Source organism: Trichomycterus rosablanca, chromosome 12 (genome assembly GCF_030014385.1).
Source record: "Trichomycterus rosablanca isolate fTriRos1 chromosome 12, fTriRos1.hap1, whole genome shotgun sequence".
Lineage (NCBI taxonomy): Eukaryota > Metazoa > Chordata > Actinopteri > Siluriformes > Trichomycteridae > Trichomycterus > Trichomycterus rosablanca.
The window spans coordinates 20,161,036-20,182,483 of record NC_085999.1 but is presented as its reverse complement, the minus strand read 5'-3'; the positions used below and the strand labels follow the sequence as shown (position 1 = coordinate 20,182,483).

At 38.2% G+C, this 21,448-nt stretch overlaps 1 protein-coding gene across 5 annotated transcripts in view; it reads right to left on the bottom strand.

The window, feature by feature from the left end:
• Positions 1-21,448, bottom strand: part of usp9 (ubiquitin specific peptidase 9) — a 57,606-nt gene that overhangs the window by 23,164 nt on the left and 12,994 nt on the right. For all 5 annotated transcript variants that reach the window (XM_063006553.1, XM_063006555.1, XM_063006556.1 and 2 more), the window contains exons 3-23: positions 16,811-16,959; positions 16,629-16,708; positions 15,613-15,725; positions 15,045-15,263; positions 14,032-14,147; positions 13,694-13,945; positions 13,470-13,608; positions 12,402-12,554; positions 11,114-11,218; positions 10,598-10,804; positions 9,741-9,877; positions 7,969-8,102; positions 7,784-7,871; positions 7,130-7,472; positions 5,123-5,218; positions 3,067-3,278; positions 2,734-2,974; positions 2,228-2,377; positions 1,655-1,775; positions 1,433-1,563; positions 1,052-1,330 (exon numbers count right to left, since the gene is read on the bottom strand). In XM_063006553.1, the coding sequence (XP_062862623.1) occupies positions 1,052-1,330; positions 1,433-1,563; positions 1,655-1,775; positions 2,228-2,377; positions 2,734-2,974; positions 3,067-3,278; positions 5,123-5,218; positions 7,130-7,472; positions 7,784-7,871; positions 7,969-8,102; positions 9,741-9,877; positions 10,598-10,804; positions 11,114-11,218; positions 12,402-12,554; positions 13,470-13,608; positions 13,694-13,945; positions 14,032-14,147; positions 15,045-15,263; positions 15,613-15,725; positions 16,629-16,708; positions 16,811-16,959 (3,465 nt within the window). The remainder of the gene's footprint in view (positions 1-1,051; positions 1,331-1,432; positions 1,564-1,654; positions 1,776-2,227; positions 2,378-2,733; positions 2,975-3,066; positions 3,279-5,122; positions 5,219-7,129; positions 7,473-7,783; positions 7,872-7,968; positions 8,103-9,740; positions 9,878-10,597; positions 10,805-11,113; positions 11,219-12,401; positions 12,555-13,469; positions 13,609-13,693; positions 13,946-14,031; positions 14,148-15,044; positions 15,264-15,612; positions 15,726-16,628; positions 16,709-16,810; positions 16,960-21,448) is intronic.

Genomic DNA, 21,448 nt, shown 5'->3' with positions numbered 1-21,448 from the left:
TTGTTAATGTAGCTGCCCAGTCCAGCCAGATGGCAGAGCTGACTTTCAACCTGACAAGTTCGAAATGTCAACTCTGGTGTGCTAGCGTGTTTTATCACTGCGCCACCTAAGCGGCCTTTCTTCTTGTCTTTGAACACAGTTTTTGCTATTATCACCATGCTTCTTTTAAGACCTCCCTATCCAAAAAGGCTTTCTTTATCAAAAAATTTTCAGCTCTAAATGAAGCTACAGTTGCTTTTTGTGACTTTCACCGGTTTTATGAAAAAAGACTGCTGTCTGCCCAAAGCTGCCTTCAACTCATGGGACTTTCCTGCCTGTAGTGCACTGCCAGGTGGGTAGTTAGCATGTAAGCTTTTGTGTCACGTACTGAAATGTCTCACCACATTGTGCCGCTTTACCGTCTCCCCGCAAATGAGACATATACGTACATGTTCCTTTTCTAAAAAAAAATAAATAACTCGTGCTCCCAATGTTGTGAAAATGGTAGGTTCTCATTTGCTTTGGCTCGCCATCGAAGCTGTGCCCGTTTGCTTGTCTCAGCAAACCGTGAGATTGCGGTTTGTCTTGGGCACAATATTAAACTTTGACCCCCAGACTAGATCAGTTTACATATACATAAACATATTTGTTTTTAAAATTTTACATTCAGTATTGTTGTTTTTAAATCTACATCAATGCAAGTGTTGGTTCAAAAAGAACAGCAACACGAATGCAATTTTTACATGAAGCTCTATGGTGACTAATGCTATTTTTAGAACATGCCCTGCAGGCGACTCACGTGGCCCCTGCGAGTGACCAGGTGCACTCAGGTTGGCGACCCCTGCTCTAAACATTATGGGAACTGTTAGGCAAGCGGGGTCTTTAAGCAAACTGAAAAGGTCACACTTGCAGACACAGCAGGTCTCCCCAGCAGCTCAGACATCTGACTGTAAATGCTTCCCAACAATATTTTTTGCAGGAGTTCACCCTGATAGTATATCATTGTATAGCTGAAGCAGAAGAAAAAGGGAAAATATGTGGTGGAGGGTAAATTTTAAATTGGAAAACTTACAGGTGACACAGGTACATTGCTCTCTGCCACAGGTTGGCAGGCTTCAGCCACAGCCTTCACATGGCCAAATCCCACCGCTGTTAGCAGGAGCTTGGCTATTTTTAAAGCATTGAGATAGGCTCCCCGGCGGGTCTCCATGTCAGCATTTGGAAGAAAGTTATTTCGGGTCAGCATGCTCAAGACCAGTGGTAGGCCACCACTACGCAAGAAGTTGTATTGGAAATCGTTAGCATCCTCTCCCAGCGTGCCACTTGCTGGCATGAGCAAGGCATAGACCACCTAAAAGACAAAAGCACACAGCATTGTTTTTTTTGTTTTTTCCCCCCAATCGTTTTTTTTTTTTCATACTTCTGTGTGTTTATAATAACATGTATAACAAACCTCTATTAAGTAGAGAACTTGGGAGGGTGATGGGCCAAAAAAGCGGGAATCAAGAGTGGGGCTAAGACTGCTTTCTCCAAGCTTGGCATGATCCAGACAGATTGCTCGCAGGTTTTCCACTGTAGTGTTATCTGGGAACAAATAAATGTATGGCATAATCAGTGCAATCCAACAAACGAAGATGTTAGCTGACTGCAGAGACAAAAGGTACTAATCAAGTACCTGGAGGCATAAGCTTCATAAGGACCCGGGCTCCATCTCGTAGCAGAGGCATGTTGAGATTACAGCCCAAATCAGCTACTTGCCACAGGAAAGAAATATAGCGCAAGTGCAGGGACATTATCTAAAAAAGACACAAAATAAATATTGCAAATATCACAATACTTATAGTATCAATGATAATTTACAGTAACAAACACAATAATAACTCATGATGATTGTTACTTCTTTTGGCAACTCCTCTTATATATACGAAACAATGCAATGTATGAGAATAATTATTTTCTTGATGTCCGATACCTATAGTTCCAACGATCCACGTAGGTTCATTGTAGTTTATTCAAACCTGTGTTTAAGTAGGTTTTAAACAAATTTTTTGTTTTTCTTGACATTAACAATAATTAAAATCTATAAATCTGTTAAAAGGACAAGTAAAAAACTATTAAAGGCATTATTGTATGAGCTACATTATGGTGTTGCATTTAGAGGTTTATATAAAGGGTTTATTTGACTTTTTAAGTCATGAGTTTTGGAATGAATTAACAATGCGAGATGTTTCTGTGCTATGGTCCTTACCACACCAGGGAGACAGCTCTCTACTTCAGGGTTTGGCCCATCACTGTAGTGGTTGCCATGGTTTCCAGGGGAGCCAGTAGAAGAGTCAGAGGAACTGTCTGGGCTTGAAGGCATATTGGCACTGACCTGGGTGAGCTTGGCTGTGATGAGCTGGAAGATGAATACAACTAACAATGTTATGGGGAGACAATAATAACAATAATAATAAGAAGAAGAAGAAGAAGGAAAAAAAAGCACAAGATAATCTTATTAAATGTTTTTAAAAAAAAGTTCTTTAGTCACATAATGCTTAGTTTAAGTACAATTTTACAATTTACAAAAATGTAACAAAAGCTTCAAAACACTGTTGCTAACTTTGAAGATATTTTATTTTTATTTTAGTAGGCACTTTATTTTCCTCCCTTATCAGATTGGAGTTGTGCAAGCAGCAGCATATTCACAGGAACATGCTGAAATTAGACATGATTGAATTGGGAGATAAATAAAGAAACAATAAACATCTTTACCGTTTTATCTTTAAGATTAAGCTGACCAATCAGTTTCCTGTCATCTGCCGGATCAATGATGTCTCCACCGATAAAGAGCTCAATCTTGGTGTGTGCACTGTTGGCCTTGATACGGTTGAGAATACAGCGCCTGACAGAACCAATAGTGTCGTTGGTGTGGGACCAGATGTCCAGGTCATCCACCTGTCTGCCTTGGTTTGGAAAGCGCACAATCAGTGTGATGTGCTTCCCACGGAACGCTCTGCAGAAAATAAAACAAAGAAAGGCTAGAGGTTATTCATCAAGAGTTTTTTGTATTGTAACCCCTCTCATAAATGTGTGTGAGTAAAGAACCTGGACATGGGTAGGATGGTCCTCTCTTCATGGTAGTCGCTGTCACATTCTGTGATGTACTCCCTTAGCACGGTGAGAACCCGCACCATGCGGATGGCCTCCTGCCTGGCACAGTTAATGCTGTCCTTATCTCCGTCCAGCACACACAGTGTGTCATAGGAGGCTTTGAGTCGATCAAAGCAAGACTGTATAAAGTCCTCATGGATCTCAACCTGCACACAAATGCATCACAACGATGACATCAAAACAGCTAGCAGTCAGCTTTAAGACGCTTCGTAAACATACTACACATCCAAAAGTATTTAGACCTAAACTGGGGATTCAGATAAGGCTGTCGCGCTAACCGCAATTTTGAAATATCGCGGTATAGACCAGCCAACCGCAGGGCATGCCAAGCAACCGCATCACCGCGGTTTTTTCTTTCTTTCTTCTCTTTTTTTTTTTTTTTTTTTTTTTTTTGCAGGGTCCATCTTGTTTTACACTTACATTCGGGTGTAATAAATGTTAAATAAATTCATAATGAAAATAAGCTAAGAGCGACATTTTCCCGCAACCTGTTCTCATGCGTTGCTGCTGAGTGTCAGAGTTTGTGTTTTAAAATGTAAACAATCGCAACAGGAATTATAGGCAAGTTTATTCATGATTAAATTGAGTTCACACTCAATAAATACTTGTAATTTAGACTATATTTAAACAGCCTTGGTGAACTAAAACACTTAATGACAGTTAATATGGCATTGCAGCCTGCAAACATTCTCTTCATTATTCTTCTAAATCATCGCTGGAATGATTTAAATGTATTTTTTCGTTGAATAAAAATTTATTGAAACGAATAATAACTTAAAATGTAGTATATATTGTTATGTTAATTATATCTACTAAATAGATAGTTAATAGTGGCGCAATAACCAGGCTAGATTTGCTTTGATCTGTAAAGTCGCATGCAGGATCAGTACACGTGTATTAGTGCAACATCGGTAACGCCGGGAACATCACTACCCCACTCAGATCCTCTCTAAACCACATCAGATGAACATGTTGGTTCTTCTAGCGTGCATGATAATGCAGGTTTAAACTCTTACAGACTTTATTCTATTTTTTTTTTACCATATTTTGATTAGATGTGCGTTTAAAATATTTAGCCTAAACTCTTTTTTTTTCGTTTCACAGTGTATATCTAGCCTAGGCTAGAAGCTAAATTTAAACCTTTTTTTAATAGAGAAAAGACGCACATCCCTGCTCTGTTCTGTAACAATAACAATAAACACGCATTTCATTGGTCTTAAAGCTGTCTCATCTTTGTCATTATAAAGCAATAATATACCGAATCATAGCCTAACAATAAAGCTTGTTTATATAGCTCTAAAATCCAGATTAATTAAGTAATTTTCAAAAAAAAATAAAAATAAAAATAAAATTAAAAAATTAAAAAAATGCCGATATCACCGCATACCGCGATATTGAGACAGGTTGAATATCGCAAGGGGAAATTCTTTCACCGCAACAGCCCTAGATTCAGATCCATAATAAGGAAACATCTGTGCAATATCTGTGGACGGACAACAGAATGAGCTGTAATAAAGATTTCAACAACTTAAAATGGCACTGTAGTAGGACCACACCCTACTAACAAATCGGTTCCATAAATCTTAACCTAACAAATCAATCAAACCTGTATTGCAAAGTGCTAGTGTCTATGACCAAAGCTGATGCATGGCAAGCTTAAAAGTCTATTCTTGATTGAAAATGGAACTGAAACTGAAACCAACTGTAGCATGACCTGCACAGGCAAGAAGCCAAACACAAGGCTAGAACCACCATCTACAACACCTGGCTGTGGCAGGAAATGTGTAAAGCACACCACTAATAGACTTCCCAGTGTTCCATCATCAGGCACAACCAAATGTCAGTAAACTACCTGTCTGAACACATACTGTCTCACCACCACAGCACATTAACATTCTGGAGAAGTGTTGTTTGGACAGTTTGTAGGTAGCAAGAGGCGAAAAAGGGCATTTAAGTCCATATAGAAATTAATAGTAATAAGAGGTCTTACCTGATTTGCTTGTAATTTGGGTCCAAGGTTTGTGTAAATCTCTTTAAGCAAGTCAATTGCTCGGCTAGCAATGTCATCACTTCCCTGGATCACAACCTGTAATAGTTAATTGTAACATATTAAAATTTGAGGAGCACCTATGGAAACGTTAAAATGTTGAACCTATTTGACAAAGCCTTTTGGAAGGTCATCTAAATAATCGGCACAACAGACCATTTAGATGATATGTTATTATATACACATATATCATATGTTATTATGTACACTGATAAGCCAATAGATTATGCCCACCCCCTTTAAAAAAAATTAACGTCTATTTCACAACAGTCAAGCAAGTCATGGTCATGTCAGGGTTATATTAAATATTGGGCTGATGGTAGTCTTAGTCTTAGTACAGTATGCTGAATGCAGCAGATATGATCAGACAACCTGACTGGCTTTGATAAGGACCAAACCATTATGACCAAATAACTGGGTCAAAGTATTTCCGAAACATCAAGGGGTGCTCATGGGCAGCCATGGTGAGTACCCACTGACAATGACTAAAGTAGGGACTAACTCTGAACAGTACAGTGTGTTGGACAGTCAGGACTTGATGATGTGTACAATTAAAGCTATCGTGTCTGGTACAGAACGACAGAAGCCCAACTATGGCTTAAATTAAAGTGTGTGTGTGTGTGTATAGGACTGTGTAGTTGCAGAGCAGTCAAAATGCCCATGCTAACTTTTGTCCACAGTCAAACCACTCACAATGAACACACGGGACAAAAGTGGACATTAGAGCATGTGGATGTCCAGACATATGTGCTTTAAGTACATGAGGAATAGATGCCACCAGGATGCTCTTTAGGACTGTCTACCTTGCAGCATACAAAAGTTAAGGGACCTGCTGCTGATGTAACAACACCACAAGACACCTTTAGAGCAGGGTTGTTCAAACGTTTTTCAAGCGAGCCACATTTTGTCCATGATTTTTTTACACAACCAAGGCAACACCAACAATGCATCTCTGTATAATCTGGTCCCACTGTGATTTACAAAATGTATCATAAAGCCTCCACAAGGGGGCGTTCATGTACAAGTTTATTTAATGATTAATATTTTTCTCTGCGACCCATTTTTCGGCTTGCGACCAACCCTGCTTTAGAGGATCAGTGGAGTTCCTCTCTAGTTGGTCTGAGCAGTTCTGACAACATATTACAGTGGTGGCCATAATGTTTTGGCTTGGTGAACATAATACAAATAAGATCATTAGATTTTTACATTTCTGATGGGATCGGGAGTACTCAGGTGTGACTAAACTAAAAAAAGGCTGCATTTAAGATAAGAGCTTAAAAAAAGGACTGCTGTAACAACCAAATATTGTTCTAAAACAGCCATATTGCTGTTATCACTGGTCAACATGCCATCTCAATCTAAAACGGCTCAAACTGGTAATTGTTTCTTGAACTTGAGCATGTTTTTTGAAGACATACATTAGTTCCTCTGCATTACAGACAATACAAAGCCAATTAAATAGGTCACTGCACACCCACCCATCAAATGTTACATTTACACTGTGCATTAAGGATATAGACTACCATTTAGCTATACCATTAATTCGCACAAGCTCACATCCTCTTTTAGACCTGCCTTACTGAATTAAAATTGTACTGATAAACAAGATCACATAATTAATTTTTCAGCATCAGATCCAATGTAAATACACTAAAAACAACACTGCTGAAATATCCAAAAATCAGTTTTAAAACATCTAATGGTTCAGCTCTGATTCTCTGCCCATTCCTCCTGCAAAGGGATTGGAAAACACTTCTTTAATCTAATTTCTCTGAAACACCTCCATTACCAGTCAGTGGTGTAAAAATAGCCAACATAATGAATATTTGCCCATGTATAAAAACTCACAGCAGTTCAAGTCATGATATGCAGAAAGGATCTTCAGCAGAAAATATCATATGCATACTACAACAGAAATGTCATGTAAACTGGTCCTGCTTTAATACTGACCCTCCACAGGTAATCCAGCCCGATCAGCTCTAGATCATCCATCATGTAAACCCGGCGCTTGGCTACTAGCTTGCCCTCTCTGCAGTTTACTGCTTTAAAGAAGCGCTCAAAACACTTCATGCCGTTCTCAGTAAGCAGAGAGGGGTCCAGCTGTAGCACGTTGTTCTCAAAGAAGTCCTTGTTGATGTCGGGATCAAGGTCCGGCTCGTCCCCCATCAGCTTGGAGTACCATTTGAAGCAAGCTTCACGATCACACAGAAACACAGCATTCTCTGCTAGGCACTTCCAGATCTGCTTGGCTTGAGGAGCGCAGAGCCACAGCTGTCCATCCTTCAGCAAAAACCTGGGGGGCACATCCCAAAATATACAAGTTACATAGTCTTGAAAAAAAAAAAGTTTCCAAAACCTTGTCATGAGTTAAATAACCACTCCCCAGGTTCTTCTAAAGCATTAAGGATGCACTCTCTGATGTCTGAGAATGATTTAGTACAACATTACATCAGATGTCAGCAAAAGGAATTATATAACCAACAAATAATGGTGCGGAAATGCATTTATGCCGATTAAATACTTATGGAACAACTAAATAAACAATGACCTAAATCCAGTTGTACTTCCACACTTTATTAGTATAGTGTCATTTCAAATTCATACCTCAAAAAGTTCAGACGCTCCTGCACCTCCTGCACATGACTGTATCGACTCCCGGGCCTGACAGTCTGAGGGTCAAAATCTGTGTGTTCTGTTAAAAATCACACAACCACAAACAAACAATTACTCATGTCCTGTGACGTTACCATTTAGCATTACTAAACTCCATAACTTCTGAAATAACCAACCTTTGGAGAATTGTCTCATGTTCTCCATGTAGGCTGACAAGTTCTCAGCTACGAGAGTGACCAGTGCATGATTGTGCTGGAGTTGGTTAATAAGGTCATGCCGATAAAAGACATGTGGGCTCCTCTGCGTCTGACTATAAATCAGAGAAATAAAAAAATATATATATATATATACACAGATATATAAGTAAATAAATAAATCAGACCTCAAGGATCAGCTGCTTTTAAGTTTAGGGGCTTTTCCATTGAGAAGGCAGTTTAAATCAGAAATCTGTCACCATCAGGTAAAATTTCAAGAGAAAACAGCAATTAGGTGTGAGCGAGTGCAGTTTATGAGTGTAGCTAAACCCAAATACTACCAGAGATTTGGTATCAGATTAGGCTCGAAAAAGAGAACACAACGACAGAGGAATGTTAAAGTTGATTCTCAAAAGTTGTTGGAATTTTCAGGGCCAGTTTTCAGACACAGATTAAACTTATTACAACTTTTAGTACCTATTTAGGATTAATCAGAGTCTGAAAAATGGCTTTGTGCCAGCAAAGCTTATAAATCATGTGTTATATCCTAAAGTAGTTTTACACTTACCCATCTAAGCGCTTTAAGTTATAAGGTATTTTCTTTCTGCAAAACAGCATGTAGATAATATATTTGCTACAATTACATTAACTAGATTTAAAATCTGTCATGTGATCAGTTTAAAGTTTCCATAAAAGGAAACAAATATTAGCACACCTCTGTTACTGAACATAAATTTAGTGCAGTTATCCATTTCAAATAGTCGACTATAAGCAGAAAAATTATTATTTACACATGCTGTTTTATGCAAGATTTTGGGCACTCAAGTCCAACTTACATATTTTATTCATGAAACGAAACAATAACTGATGCAAGCTATTTAAAAATAATAAAATTTGCTGCAAATTTTAAATAAAAAAAAAAATGGAGGAACCCATAGCCAATGACAGTTCCTAAACTTTTAAGGAGTAAAGTAAGGCCTAATAGGTTAAGTTTCAAGATTTCACAACCACAGTATTACATGCCACAGGCTTCACCTGTATTTTTACATCAAATATAAAGTAACTTTGTATTTGCAGAAATGTGTGTATTAGTAAAAAAAATTTATTAGGTTTTACATTTTAATGCCACCAACTGAATAAAGCTAATTGCATACGTTCTAACTGGTGAAGATTATTTTATACAACAAGTAGCATCAGTGTTTAAAGCAAAGTTTCTCGAGGACATTAAACTAAACCTGAATAAAATAACCTAAGATTGGGCCAGTACAATTGGTTAAATAATCTTCAAGTTTAAAGGTCAACTACAATTGTAAAAGACAAGTGTATCAACTAAAGATTTATAAGAATGTGCTTTTAGACTAATGATAAGAAAGATAAGAGACAAGTCAGTGTTTACTTAAAAGTAATTGCAGTGACCTATAACCTAGGACTGCTTCTCCACAAACAACACTATGGGAACTACATATATGAAGTAAGCATCTTTGGAGCACCGTACTATGACATATTAAGGAATAATCACATAGCATCCTTGAAAAACAACCAGAAACATACAGTAAATGGGAGGAAAAAAGAAGCTAAATCTGCTTAGATGGCCCAGACAATCTTTTGTATTATACAAACCAAATTGTGTGGAAATGTAAAGCAAACGTGCTTAAAAACTTTAATGGATGGGTTCAGTTTTTAAATGAGTGTGACAAGAACTGATGTTTAAAAAAATGATCATAAGAAACAATACCACAATCCAGCAGTTTTACCTTAGATTTTGAGGAGCCTCTCCAAACAGACTGCAGATCTCTCGAATTTGTTTCAAGGCTGGAATTACCCACTTATCATTAGATCTCAACTCTTCAATGAAGCGATCTATCCACTGGATTTTCTGGGTATCTCTGTCCTAAAAAAGGAAAGAAAAATCCATTCAAGAAAATGTTGACTCAGAAAATATCAACCGTTGGTGGTAAGAAATAAACAAACAGGATTACAAGATCAATATTTACTCTGCACAAGGTTTTATATGCAACATCAGTACATAATGTTAGTATTAAGTATGCTTAGGCATATTTGGGTTATGTAACGATCAGGAATGCAAATTTAGCCAAATCCTATTAACCAATACCAATATCAAACTGTAATTGATCGATGGTTAATCAATAACCGACAAAACAACCGTGAAGTAAACTCAGCCAACTGGGAGAATTTAGAAGATCAGAAGCTAAAAAAAAAACTTTCACTGCTGATCTTTAATTTAGTAGCATAAAATCTGCACCAAACCAGACCTTTTTGTCTTCTTTTGACTGCTCCTGTGTTTAGAGTCACCACAGGGGATCATTTTGGTCTGGATACCTGATTTGGTACAGTTTTTATGCTGGATGCCCTTCCTTACAAAACCCTTCTTATTTTTGTTGGGTTTGGGGCTGGCACTAAGAGTGAAACTCAGAAACTACTTATAATTCCAATGAAAACTAAACAAACTGAAATCTGTGATCACAATCATCTTTGTTAATGGTTATAGTTTGTCTACATTTTGCTACAAAGCAACTTTAAAGAGATCAATCATCTAATCTCCTAATTAGTAAACATTTAATGCTTTTTGAGATTCTGCACATGGTTGTACCTGGGAGCAGCTATAGTCAAGGATCTTGATATGAGCACTAAGAGCCTGGTCCATAATATCCACAGGAACATCATCACTATGGGCCAAGTTCCACAGCAGATTGAGGACTTTGTGAGCCATTACGCCATCCTTGTCATCTTCTGCCAGCCTACGAATCAATTCCAGCAACTTTTCCCGCTGCTTTTTACTCGCGTTAGTCCAGCTTTCCTATAAACCGTTAATAAAACATTGAAATCAGATTATTAAAGCAGTGTATTCAAAATACATCTAGTTGTTAGCATCGTAACACACAATTTAATTGAATGCTTTTCGTTTCAAATCCTAAGCTCTCATTCATATTGCACTAATACATATTCTGAAAGACTTGTTTTTAGGTTATACATAGTTTTTGGTTGTTCTCATACACTTTGTTATACTATGTCATTTAATTGTTAATATGTAACTACCGTGATTCATTCTGTAACATGCTCTTGATATAAAACGACTATGGTGTTCCACACGCAGGAGACAACTGACCTTAAAACAGTCAAACAGATGATCCAGCTGTTCAGGTGAGAAATCCCAAGCCAACTTTGCAAGGAGATCATGCATATTCTTAACAATGGCCTCATGTTTCCCAGCCTATGGATCAGAGATACTGTTAATTTCCTTTGTGAAAATGACATAATAACAACAAATGAACTTGAGAATAAAATATATAAAATAAGTCAACATCTTTATTATTTGTTTTATATTAAATGTGTTAATATTAGGGCTGTCGTATTAGCACGTTAAAATTTTAATCGCGATTGAAAAAATTAATCAAGATTAAAATTTTTAATCTAACTATTTTTATTTGGCATATACATGTGTGTCTCTGTGGTAATTAACTGTATTTCAGATGAATTAGGATGTAAAGCGCATGAACTGTCCGATGATAAACTACTTTTAGCGGTTTTCACTTTTTTTATGTGTTAATGAAAAGATGAATGAAACCACGCAAGCTTTGTAACGAGTATTTCCATTGGCTGCTAGACCTGTCCATCAAAACCGCATATCTCCGCCTCCTTCCCCTCCGGTAAGAAGTGAAGCTCTGTATGATGTTTCATCTCAACATTTTATTCAGCTTATTCTATCACATGGTTATAAACATGATTTATATTTGTGATGTTTGTAGTTTTCTAAAAACACATTCGTATCTGATATTTATATGGACTAAGCATTTACATGGACTGTTTTAATTAACACTTTTTTTATATAGCTACAGTCAAATTAAATGGTAATTTAGAACAGTATTTCTCAGTATTCTTTCTGCACAAACACAGTATTAAAGGGTTTTCTTAACAGATCTATGAAATAATCATATCTGTGTTTTGATGCTTTATTGATGCCTTATATTAGATCAAAACATTATGGTTGGTGCACCTGTTTTCAGTGTCAGGGTCATGAACAGGAAAAGATCCTCACTTTTGTCAGATAATGTGCTTTCTACAATGAATTTAGATTTAATAATTTTATCATATTTTATGAATGTTTTATTGGTAAACACATTCTTGCAATAACAATGTGCATAACTGTTCAAATTTTGCTTAATTATTAGTTTGCGATTAATTGAGATGAATACATATATATTTAGGGCTGTCACACGATTAAAATTTTTAATCTCGATTAATCTCGATTAATTTTGTTCTTTAATCACGATTAATCTCGATTAAAAATTTTAATCGTGTGACAGCCCTAGTTAATATGTCTATTAAATATTTACATTCATCCATTAGTTCAGTTGTATTCCACTTAAAGCAATGTGGAATTTTTTTTTCTTTACCTGGGCTGCCCAAATATTGTCCAGGTCTTGAAGTGTAAGTGCCTTCTCCTTAATAACAAAACGCAGGATCTTCTCCAGTTTCTCCACATACTGTGGCTGGTGAAGACTATCCCGCAGTACAATGGACAAAATGTTGTTTTGCTGAATCCATTCCTGAGGGAGAAAAACTTAGGTTTAGTTTATAGCACAAGCAAGTTAAATACATTGTGTTGTCAACAGAACTCTTCTGTAGAGACATACTTTTATAAACCTATTCAAAAGAAGTTGGGACAGTCAGTAAAATGACAATTAAAGCATTGGTTTTTACTTTAGCAACTTTTATATTCATAAATATACTAATTTGACAGCTTCAGCACTTTCCAACAAAGTTATGAAAGGAGCAAAGGCCAGGAAAGCTGTGAATTGGGAAAAAAACCATCTAAAAACAGGTGATGCTAATATGATTGGGCTTACACTGAGCATTAAAATAAATGCTCTGTCATTTAGTAGCCAAGATGAATTAAGTACAGCTGCAAAAAACTGCACTTGGGCTGAACATGCACTTTATCTTTTTCATGGACATTCTGGCTGGTTTAAGAAGAAGCCAAGCCATATTCTGCATGTGTTCTCTTTTTATAAAAAAAAAAACAACAGCTTTTTAGTTTCAAGTCACACAACATTCACGTCTGTGTTACTAACCCGTATTTTGGTAGTCGATAGTTTTCAGTCAGGGTAGTACAACTGATGTTTGTGGCTGGTGGCCAATAGGGGTTGCTGTTCAGTAATGATATAAGAGCAGTCCTTTAAGATAACCTTTTTTTTTCATGAATAGGTGACGTTTTTTGATATCCACAAATACACCAGAGCAGATGATGCTGCCAAAAACAGCTTTCTGATAGTACATAATAGAGCAACTGGGTGTAAGTCTTCAATCACTGGCCAGCATTTGAACTCTTTCCACTTCTATTTCCACTACTCTTTCCACTTCTAACACCTCAAAAGACATTCAAAAACATGCACAATACATATGGCTTCTATTCTATAATAAGGCTGATAACACCTGTGACTAGAATAAAAAGCATAACTTACGGCCATGCGCTCTGCGGTGAGCCACTCTGCCTCTTCTGGGTTGCCATGGCGGTGTGTGTAGTAAGAAACACTTGAGATTACTTTATTTACTTCATTAAGTGCATTCATTTTGCCGTTAAAAGAAGAAATTTGCAATAACCTGTTGGAAAAGTTGAAAAGAAACAGCATTGGTGCACTGTAAAATTCCAATAATCCTAACAAAGAAACAAATGTATTTCACTCACCTAAGGATCATTTTTAACCTAAATATTTCCATGTTCTTCACGGTTTCCTCTTGCCCCGGTACCCGGGAAGCCAGATTCTTCAGTGACTTGATTATCATAGACAGAGCATCATTTTTGGCTTCATTTTTGGCTTCCTTTTTTAACTCCTCATCAGTGAGGTTTTCTAGAAACTGGGGAACCATTTCTATAACTGGAAGGAAGTACTTCTTCACCGTGTGCAAAGTGAGAAACTCGTAGCACTGCCCAAAAGGCCTGCAAAAAACCCACAAAATAAATTCATGTAAACTCATGAAGTTTCCTACATTTAAAATGCTAAATTGTTTCTTTAGTTTCTTTACTTGATTAGTGCGGCGATGATCTGAACGTTTAGAGCTTGACCACTCATGAAACGATCGTGCAGAATTTGGAACCCGTTTAATGTGCCAAATTTGTTGATTAAATCCACCAACCAGCCCTGCAAAAAGATACAAAAAGAGTTTTTTTCTTTATGCCAAGTTCACACTACACGACTTTCCAAGTCATCAGGTCGCTGTACAGTTCACACTATACGACTGAATCTTTTGCACTCGGGAGTCTTTCAGTCGGTGTATATTTCACACTACACGACTGATCGGCGATAGGGGGTTTCACACTACACGATCCATCACCAACTGGAATCGCAGGCGAGCTTCTCTGGTCTCCCTTTTTTTCTTTCTTTCTTTTTTTTTTTTTTTTTTTTACAAACACACGTGATAAGTGACGAGAAGTTTAATGATACCACGTCCAAAAAAATGAATGTCAACAAGTAGCGAGAGATCAAAGGGTTTGTGCGCTGATGTGCAGCGTAATATCAAGGAGAAAAAATAAATGAATCTGAGTGGATTTGGCAACACGAACAGTATATTGTTTTGTAGTAAGTTTTGCAATGCAGCATGGGGAAAAAACGTGTGTGTGCCGGTGTATCCTGATATAAACTATATTAATTAAGCCCCTGTCCCCTGTCCTCTCCTGCATTTCCCCTCACGCTGTATCCTGCGTTCTCATTGGCTGTTCGACATGTCACTCATTCCCAGTTGCCCGTCTGAGATCAGATATCTGGCGTGCTAGAAAACTCAATCCAGTCGCCGAGCGCTCGGCGAGCCGATCGGGTCGAGTTGTTGGATAGTTCACACTTAGCGACTGAGAGCAGAGTTTTGATCGCCGAGCAAACGCCGAGTTGCTCCCGACCCGGAAAATCAATCGCAGACCAGTCGCCGAGCGAAAATCAGGGCAAAAATCATGTAGTGTGAACTAGGCATTAGCAAACAAACAGTGCGTAGTAAATGAGAAAACTGTCATACAATAATCAAATGGAAAAAAATCTTACACTTACCTTAGGAGAGCGAGGGTCAGGCGGACGGGCAAAGAGCTCATCCTCAGCCAGCTGCACCCCAGCAGGCACTGTCTCTGAGGGCCGGGTACCATTGTAAATGTGGAATTTGCAGTGGGGGTTGGTGGCCATTGCCAAGAGCTCTAGTAGAGGAAACCAGTCCTGAGAGAGCTTGGTCACACACAGCTCCATCAGACGATGGGTGTTGTTGATTATGCACCTCTGCAGAGAGAAAAAAGGTGAATAGTCAGCAAAACAATGTGTGTGTGAAATGTAAGAGTAGATTTATGAACTATGTGGTAGGTACTGTTAATCAAATTTTTTAATTTTTATTTTTGGTTCAGCTAAAAAAAGAAGCCACTGTCTCTTAAAAAGGGGGTGAGTCAGAGCTGTCTCCTACTGCTGGCATTGTCCCCGGCTTTACTGAAAGGATGTCTTTGATCAGTGGCATGGATGTTTTAGGACTAAGCCAAACTAGACTGTAGCCCCGAGAATAACATTGATTAGCTAATGAAAAACTCAAAGCATCAAAGAGTCTAAGGAGCACCTGCATTTATGTTGTAGAACTTACGTGGATTTCAAATTTCCATCCACTGACAGCCTCATCAGTCAGTATTTTTGTAAAAGATATAGTCAACCCATCACGGAAAAACCTCTGGCAGGCTTCACTCTTGACATCAAGTCCTAAAGGAAGAAATTAAAGAAAAACCTGTTAAAGGCTGACATTTGCAAACGCTTTTTTCAGGCATGTGCATTCAAACTAAAGTGAGAAAAACAACAGTGTATTATTAAAGCTTAGATAATCTTTACATAAACCTGACATAACACAAGACAACTGGGTGCCAAAGATATAAAACATTTAAATGTAACAAATTAGCAAAAGAAATTATGAAAAGCACTATGTTGCTTGTAAGGTCAATGCTTGCTTACATTCACAACATTTTTTTTTTATTTCCCCCCAAATGTTCCTTCCAATGTAATCGTATGTAATTACCCGACTGCATTACATTTCCTCTCTACTGATGCTGACCTCTAGTCAAATCCCTCAAGTCAAATCCCCACTCCGATTGAAAAGAATGAAACCAACACGTGCAGTAGCCGAGGGCATCTTTTCACCTGCACAAGGCAAGTTTATATGCGGATCAGCTTTGTGTACGGAGAGCATCACCCTGATCAACGCACTCTTTACCTGTCTCTGTGCAGGCGCCATCAGCCAGCAGAGGTCGTAATTGCATTAGCCATGAGAGAGTCCCTATCCGGCTTCCCACCCTGTATGAACAACAGCCAATCGTTGTTCATGTAGGTGCCCAATCCAGCCGGATGGCAGAGTTGAGTTTTGAACCGATGAGTTTGAGATGTCTGCTCTGGTGTGGTAGTGTGTTTTACTCTATTTTAAATTTACCAACCCCCAGTAATTCTAAACAAAAAAAGTTAACCAACCCAGTTACACAACCAAAATAAGAAAGCTGATCTTGTGTGTGTGTGTGTGTGTGTGTGTGTGTGTGTGTGTTTTAACAGCACCATTTAAAATATACAACACATGCACTATTCGAAATAAACAAAGCAAACTGTTCAAAAACAAATCACCTTTTTTACAGAGATCTATAGCAGCTTCAAGAAGAACTTCTAATTCACCCTTTGGCAAGACTGGAACAACCCAGCGGGGTCTGCAGGAATAAAAACAATCATGTATGCATCAACCTTGCTAACACCGAATCTTTTCATCCTAATTGAAGTAATGACAACCTGTACTGGACACAGATGTTTACCTGTTGATCATGTCATCCAGTTTGGCCAGGTCTGTGTGAGGGAAAGCAGGTTCCTCCTCCTCCTCCAGCTGGGCAGGGCAGTCTCCCTGACCCTGCTCATCTGAAGGACTCACAGGAGAGTTCTCATTGGACGAAGTGGGAGAGGACGTCTAGGATAAAGAAATGTAATTTCAAGTGATTCAGAGGAGACAGCCTGAAACTAGGTTATTTAAACAACAAAAATCAAAAGTGACTGCTGTGGAAAATAATTATTTCATCAGGCTACAAATGTAAGTGAAAAACATGATCTGTGCACCTATAATGTTGAAGAGTTATAGTGAAAACCTGTTAAACCTTTGAATTTTCCTTTTTAAATATGATTTAGACATAATTTAATCACTTGTATGCACACTGTTTGCCTTTGCAGCTTCTGAAGACATTAAACAATAAACTAGCTATAACTGTGCATGGCATAAGAGCATGGTATTATTGTAATTGCAAAAGTTCCCCCTTATTGGTGAATTTACTTACCAGGGGTTGAAAAACATACATATACATACACACATATACACCAATCAACCATAACATTAAAACCACCTCCTTGTTTCTACACTCACTGTCCATTTTATCAGCTCCACTTACCATATAGAAGCACTTTAAAGTTCTACAATTACTGACTGTAGTCCATCTGTTTCTCTGCCTGCTTTTTTAGCCTGCTTTCACCCTGTTCTTTAATTGTCAGGACCCTCACAGAGCAGGTATTATTTAGGTGGTGGATCATTCTCAGCACTGACGCTGACATGGTGCTGGTGTGTTATGCTGGACTGAGAATAGTCCACCAACCAAAAATATCCAGCCAACAGCGCCCCATGGGCAGCATCCTCTGACCACTGATGAAGGTCTACAAGATGACCAGCTCAAACAGCAGCAATAGATGAGCGATCGTCTCTGACTTTACATCTACAAGCTGAACCAACTAGGTAGGGGTGTCTAATAGAGTGGACAGTGAGTGGACACAGTATTTAAAAACTCCATCAGCACTGCGGTGTCTGATCCACTCATACCAGCACAACACACACTAACATACCACCACCATGTCAGTGTCACTGCAGTGCTGAGAATGATCCACCACCTAAATAATACCTGCTCTGTGATGGTCCTGACCACTGAAAAACAGCATGAAAGGGGGCTAACAAAGCATGCAGAGAAACAGAAGGACTACAGTCAGTAATTGTAGAACTACAAAGTGCTTCTATATGGTAAGTGGAGCTGATAAAATGTAGAAACAAGGAGGTGGTTTTAATGTTATGGCTGATAAAAGTCAAACCATTCACAGGCTGTGTTCACATAATACACTTTTGCGCTAACTGGGCTATTCTTTCTTGTGGAGTAAAAGAAAATGGCCCATACCTAGCCTAAGCATCTCAGACCATGCACATGTGCCGCACTGATGCTCATTTTGCGCATTCAGTCTCACTGAAATTAACCCAGTTTGCTACTGACCGCTTCAAAGGCCGCAGTTAGTCATGTAAAATCCGGTTTGGGGTTAAGCTTAATAGTAGCAGTATTGCAGTGCTGTGTAATAACTTTGATTTAATTTCATTTGGTTTACTTTTCAAAGCTGAAAAGTAATATTGCTGACAATTCGGTTAAGCCAAAGAAAGCTGTAAAGTGCTTCTCTTAAGTAAAAAAATACAGATTCTCAACTTGATTCAGAAATGACATTTGCTGATGACCTTTTCAAAGACAAATTGTTAATATGACGTAGCCAAGTGAAGCACAGAGAGAAAATTATGCTAATCGTTTTACAAAACTCTGAACTGTTTATTTTAACCTCAAATCCAGCATGATACTGTGAGAAAACAAAATATGGCACAGTGACTAGTGAGCTGTAAATAATTATTAATACTGTCAAACTGTCTATGATTTTTGAACCTGCCGCTCAGTGGCACAGTGGGGAAAAAAACAAATACAAACCCCATTTCATGAAAACCTCACCACTGACCAAGTCACCTGCTTGTAGTTAGAATAATCTCCAAAATTGTGAGTTAAGAGTTCAGTATTGTATGCATCAAACTCTAAATTTGCTTATACAGTGGACCATTGACTTACGAATTTAATTGGTTCCGAAGGGCTGTTCTTAAGTCAAAATGTTCGTTAGTTAAACCTATTTTTCCCATAAGAAATAATGTAAGTAGAATTAATCCGTGCCAGACCTCCAAAACCCCCCCCCCCCCCCCCTTACCTAACCTTTCTAATGTCTTAAACGGTCTTTTTTGTTATAAATACAAGTATATTTTCCCTTAATCTTAAATTATAGAATAGATAATACTGTAATAAACAATAATAAACAATAATAAACAACAATACACAGTACGTGTGCTGTACCATACACCATAATAAATTTCCTTCTTTTTTTATAAAATGTATCTAACAGAAACAACAATAACTCTCATATTTCTCTATTATTTTCTTCTTTATTTTAATAGTGTTGTATTTTGTAGGTGTAATTGCACGAAAGAAAGAATCCTTTACTCAGTGGACTTCTGCTCTCTCACTCACTGTCCCCTCTGTCTGATACACAGTGACAGCTACTGGCAGGAGTAATTATACAACAACAAATGTAATAGATTTGTTCATTTTCTCACCACTACGCTCTTATTTGGGGACATTTTAATATTGAATTTTACAAAATATAAAAACAACACCGTCCGCTGACTGTGTATGTATATATGTGTGTGTGTGTGTGTGTGTGTGTGTATATACAGTATATATATATATATATATATATATATACTCCTGATCAAAATCTTAAGACCTGTTAAAAAATTGCACGAATTTGCATTTTGCACTATTGGATCTTAAGAAGGTTCTAAGTAGAGCTTCACAATGCTAAAAGAAGAAATGGGTGCAAGAGACAAAAACTTTTAAGCAGCCAATTTTTTTAAAAACTGCATTTACACTCAAACACGCTTTTTTCAGCTAATCAAAAGTTTAAGACCACAGCCTTTAAAAGCCAAAATTTTTGCAAAAATTTTGATTCCATGTCATTTTCTGTCAAGTATTTACACTGTCAAGACCTCCTGATGGCAAAAGCAAAAAAGCTCACTGACTTTCAATGTGATAGGATTGTTGAGCTGCATAAGCAAGGCCTCTCACAACGTGCCATCGCTGCTGAGGTTGGACGCAGTAAGACAGTCATTTTGCATTATTTAAAAGATCCTGAGGGTTATGGAACAAAAAGTCAAGTGGTAGACCCAAAAATATTTCACCAGCGCTGAGCCGCAGGATCCGATTGGCTGTCCGTCAAGACACGGGACAATCCTCGACCCAAATTAAGGCCATTACTGGTGCTGACTGCAGCTCAATAACCATCGGACGGCATCTGCGAGGGAAGGGCTTCAGAAACAAAAAACGTCTTCAAAGGCCACGTCTTCTTCAATGCCACAAAATTGCCCGTTTGGACTTTGCAAGGGAGCACCAAACATGGGACATTGAAAGGTGGAAGAAAGTTTTATTCTCTGATGAGAAAAAATTTAACTGACGGTCCTGATGGCTTCCAACGTTACTGGCATGACAAGGAGATCCCACCTGAGATGTTTTCTACGCGGCACAGTGGGGGAGGTGCCATCATGATTTGGGGTGCCTTTTCCTTCAATGGAACAATGGAGCTGCAGGTTGTGCAGGGGCGTCAAACAGCAGCTGGCTATGTGGAGATGTTGCAGCGGGCATCCCTCATGACTGAGGGCCCTCGTCTGTGTGGTAACGACTGGGTTTTTCAACAGGACAATGATGCAGTTCACAATGCCCGCCTGACAAAGGAATCTTCCAGGTGAATAACGTCATTCTTTTGGACCATCCTGCGTGTTCCCCTGATCTAAATCCGATTGTGAACATTTGGGGATGGATGGCAAGGGAAGTTTACAAAAATGGACATCAGTTCCAGACAGTGGATGCCCTTCGTGAAGCCATCTTCAACACTTGGAGCAACGTTCCCACTAACCTCCTGAAAAAACTTGCATCAAGCATGCCTAAACGATTGTTTGAAGTGATCAACAAGAATGGTGGAGCTACTCATTACTGAGTCCTTTTTTGACACTTTGATTTCTGTTTTGAGGGAGTTTACGGGTTTTTTTGAGCTACGGTCTTAAACTTTTGATCAGCTGATGAACAGCCTATTTCAGTTAAATTGTTGTTTTCAATAAATTCCCTGCTCAAAAGTTTTTGTCTCTTGCACGCATTTCTTCTTTTAGCATTGTGAAGCTCTACTTAGAACCTTCTTAAGATCCAATAGTGCAAAATGCAAATTCTTGCAATTTTTTAACTGGTCTTAAGATTTTGATCAGGAGTGTATACAGTGTATCACAAAAGTGAGTACACCCCTCACATTTCTGCAGATATTTAAGTATATCTTTTCATGGGACAACACTGACAAAATGACACTTTGACACAATGAAAAGTAGTCTGTGTGCAGCTTATATAACAGTGTAAATTTATTCTTCCCTCAAAATAACTCAATATACAGCCATTAATGTCTAAACCACCGGCAACAAAAGTGAGTACACCCCTTAGTGAAAGTTCCTGAAGTGTCAATATTTTGTGTGGCCACCATTATTTCCCAGAACTGCCTTAACTCTCCTGGGCATGGAGTTTACCAGA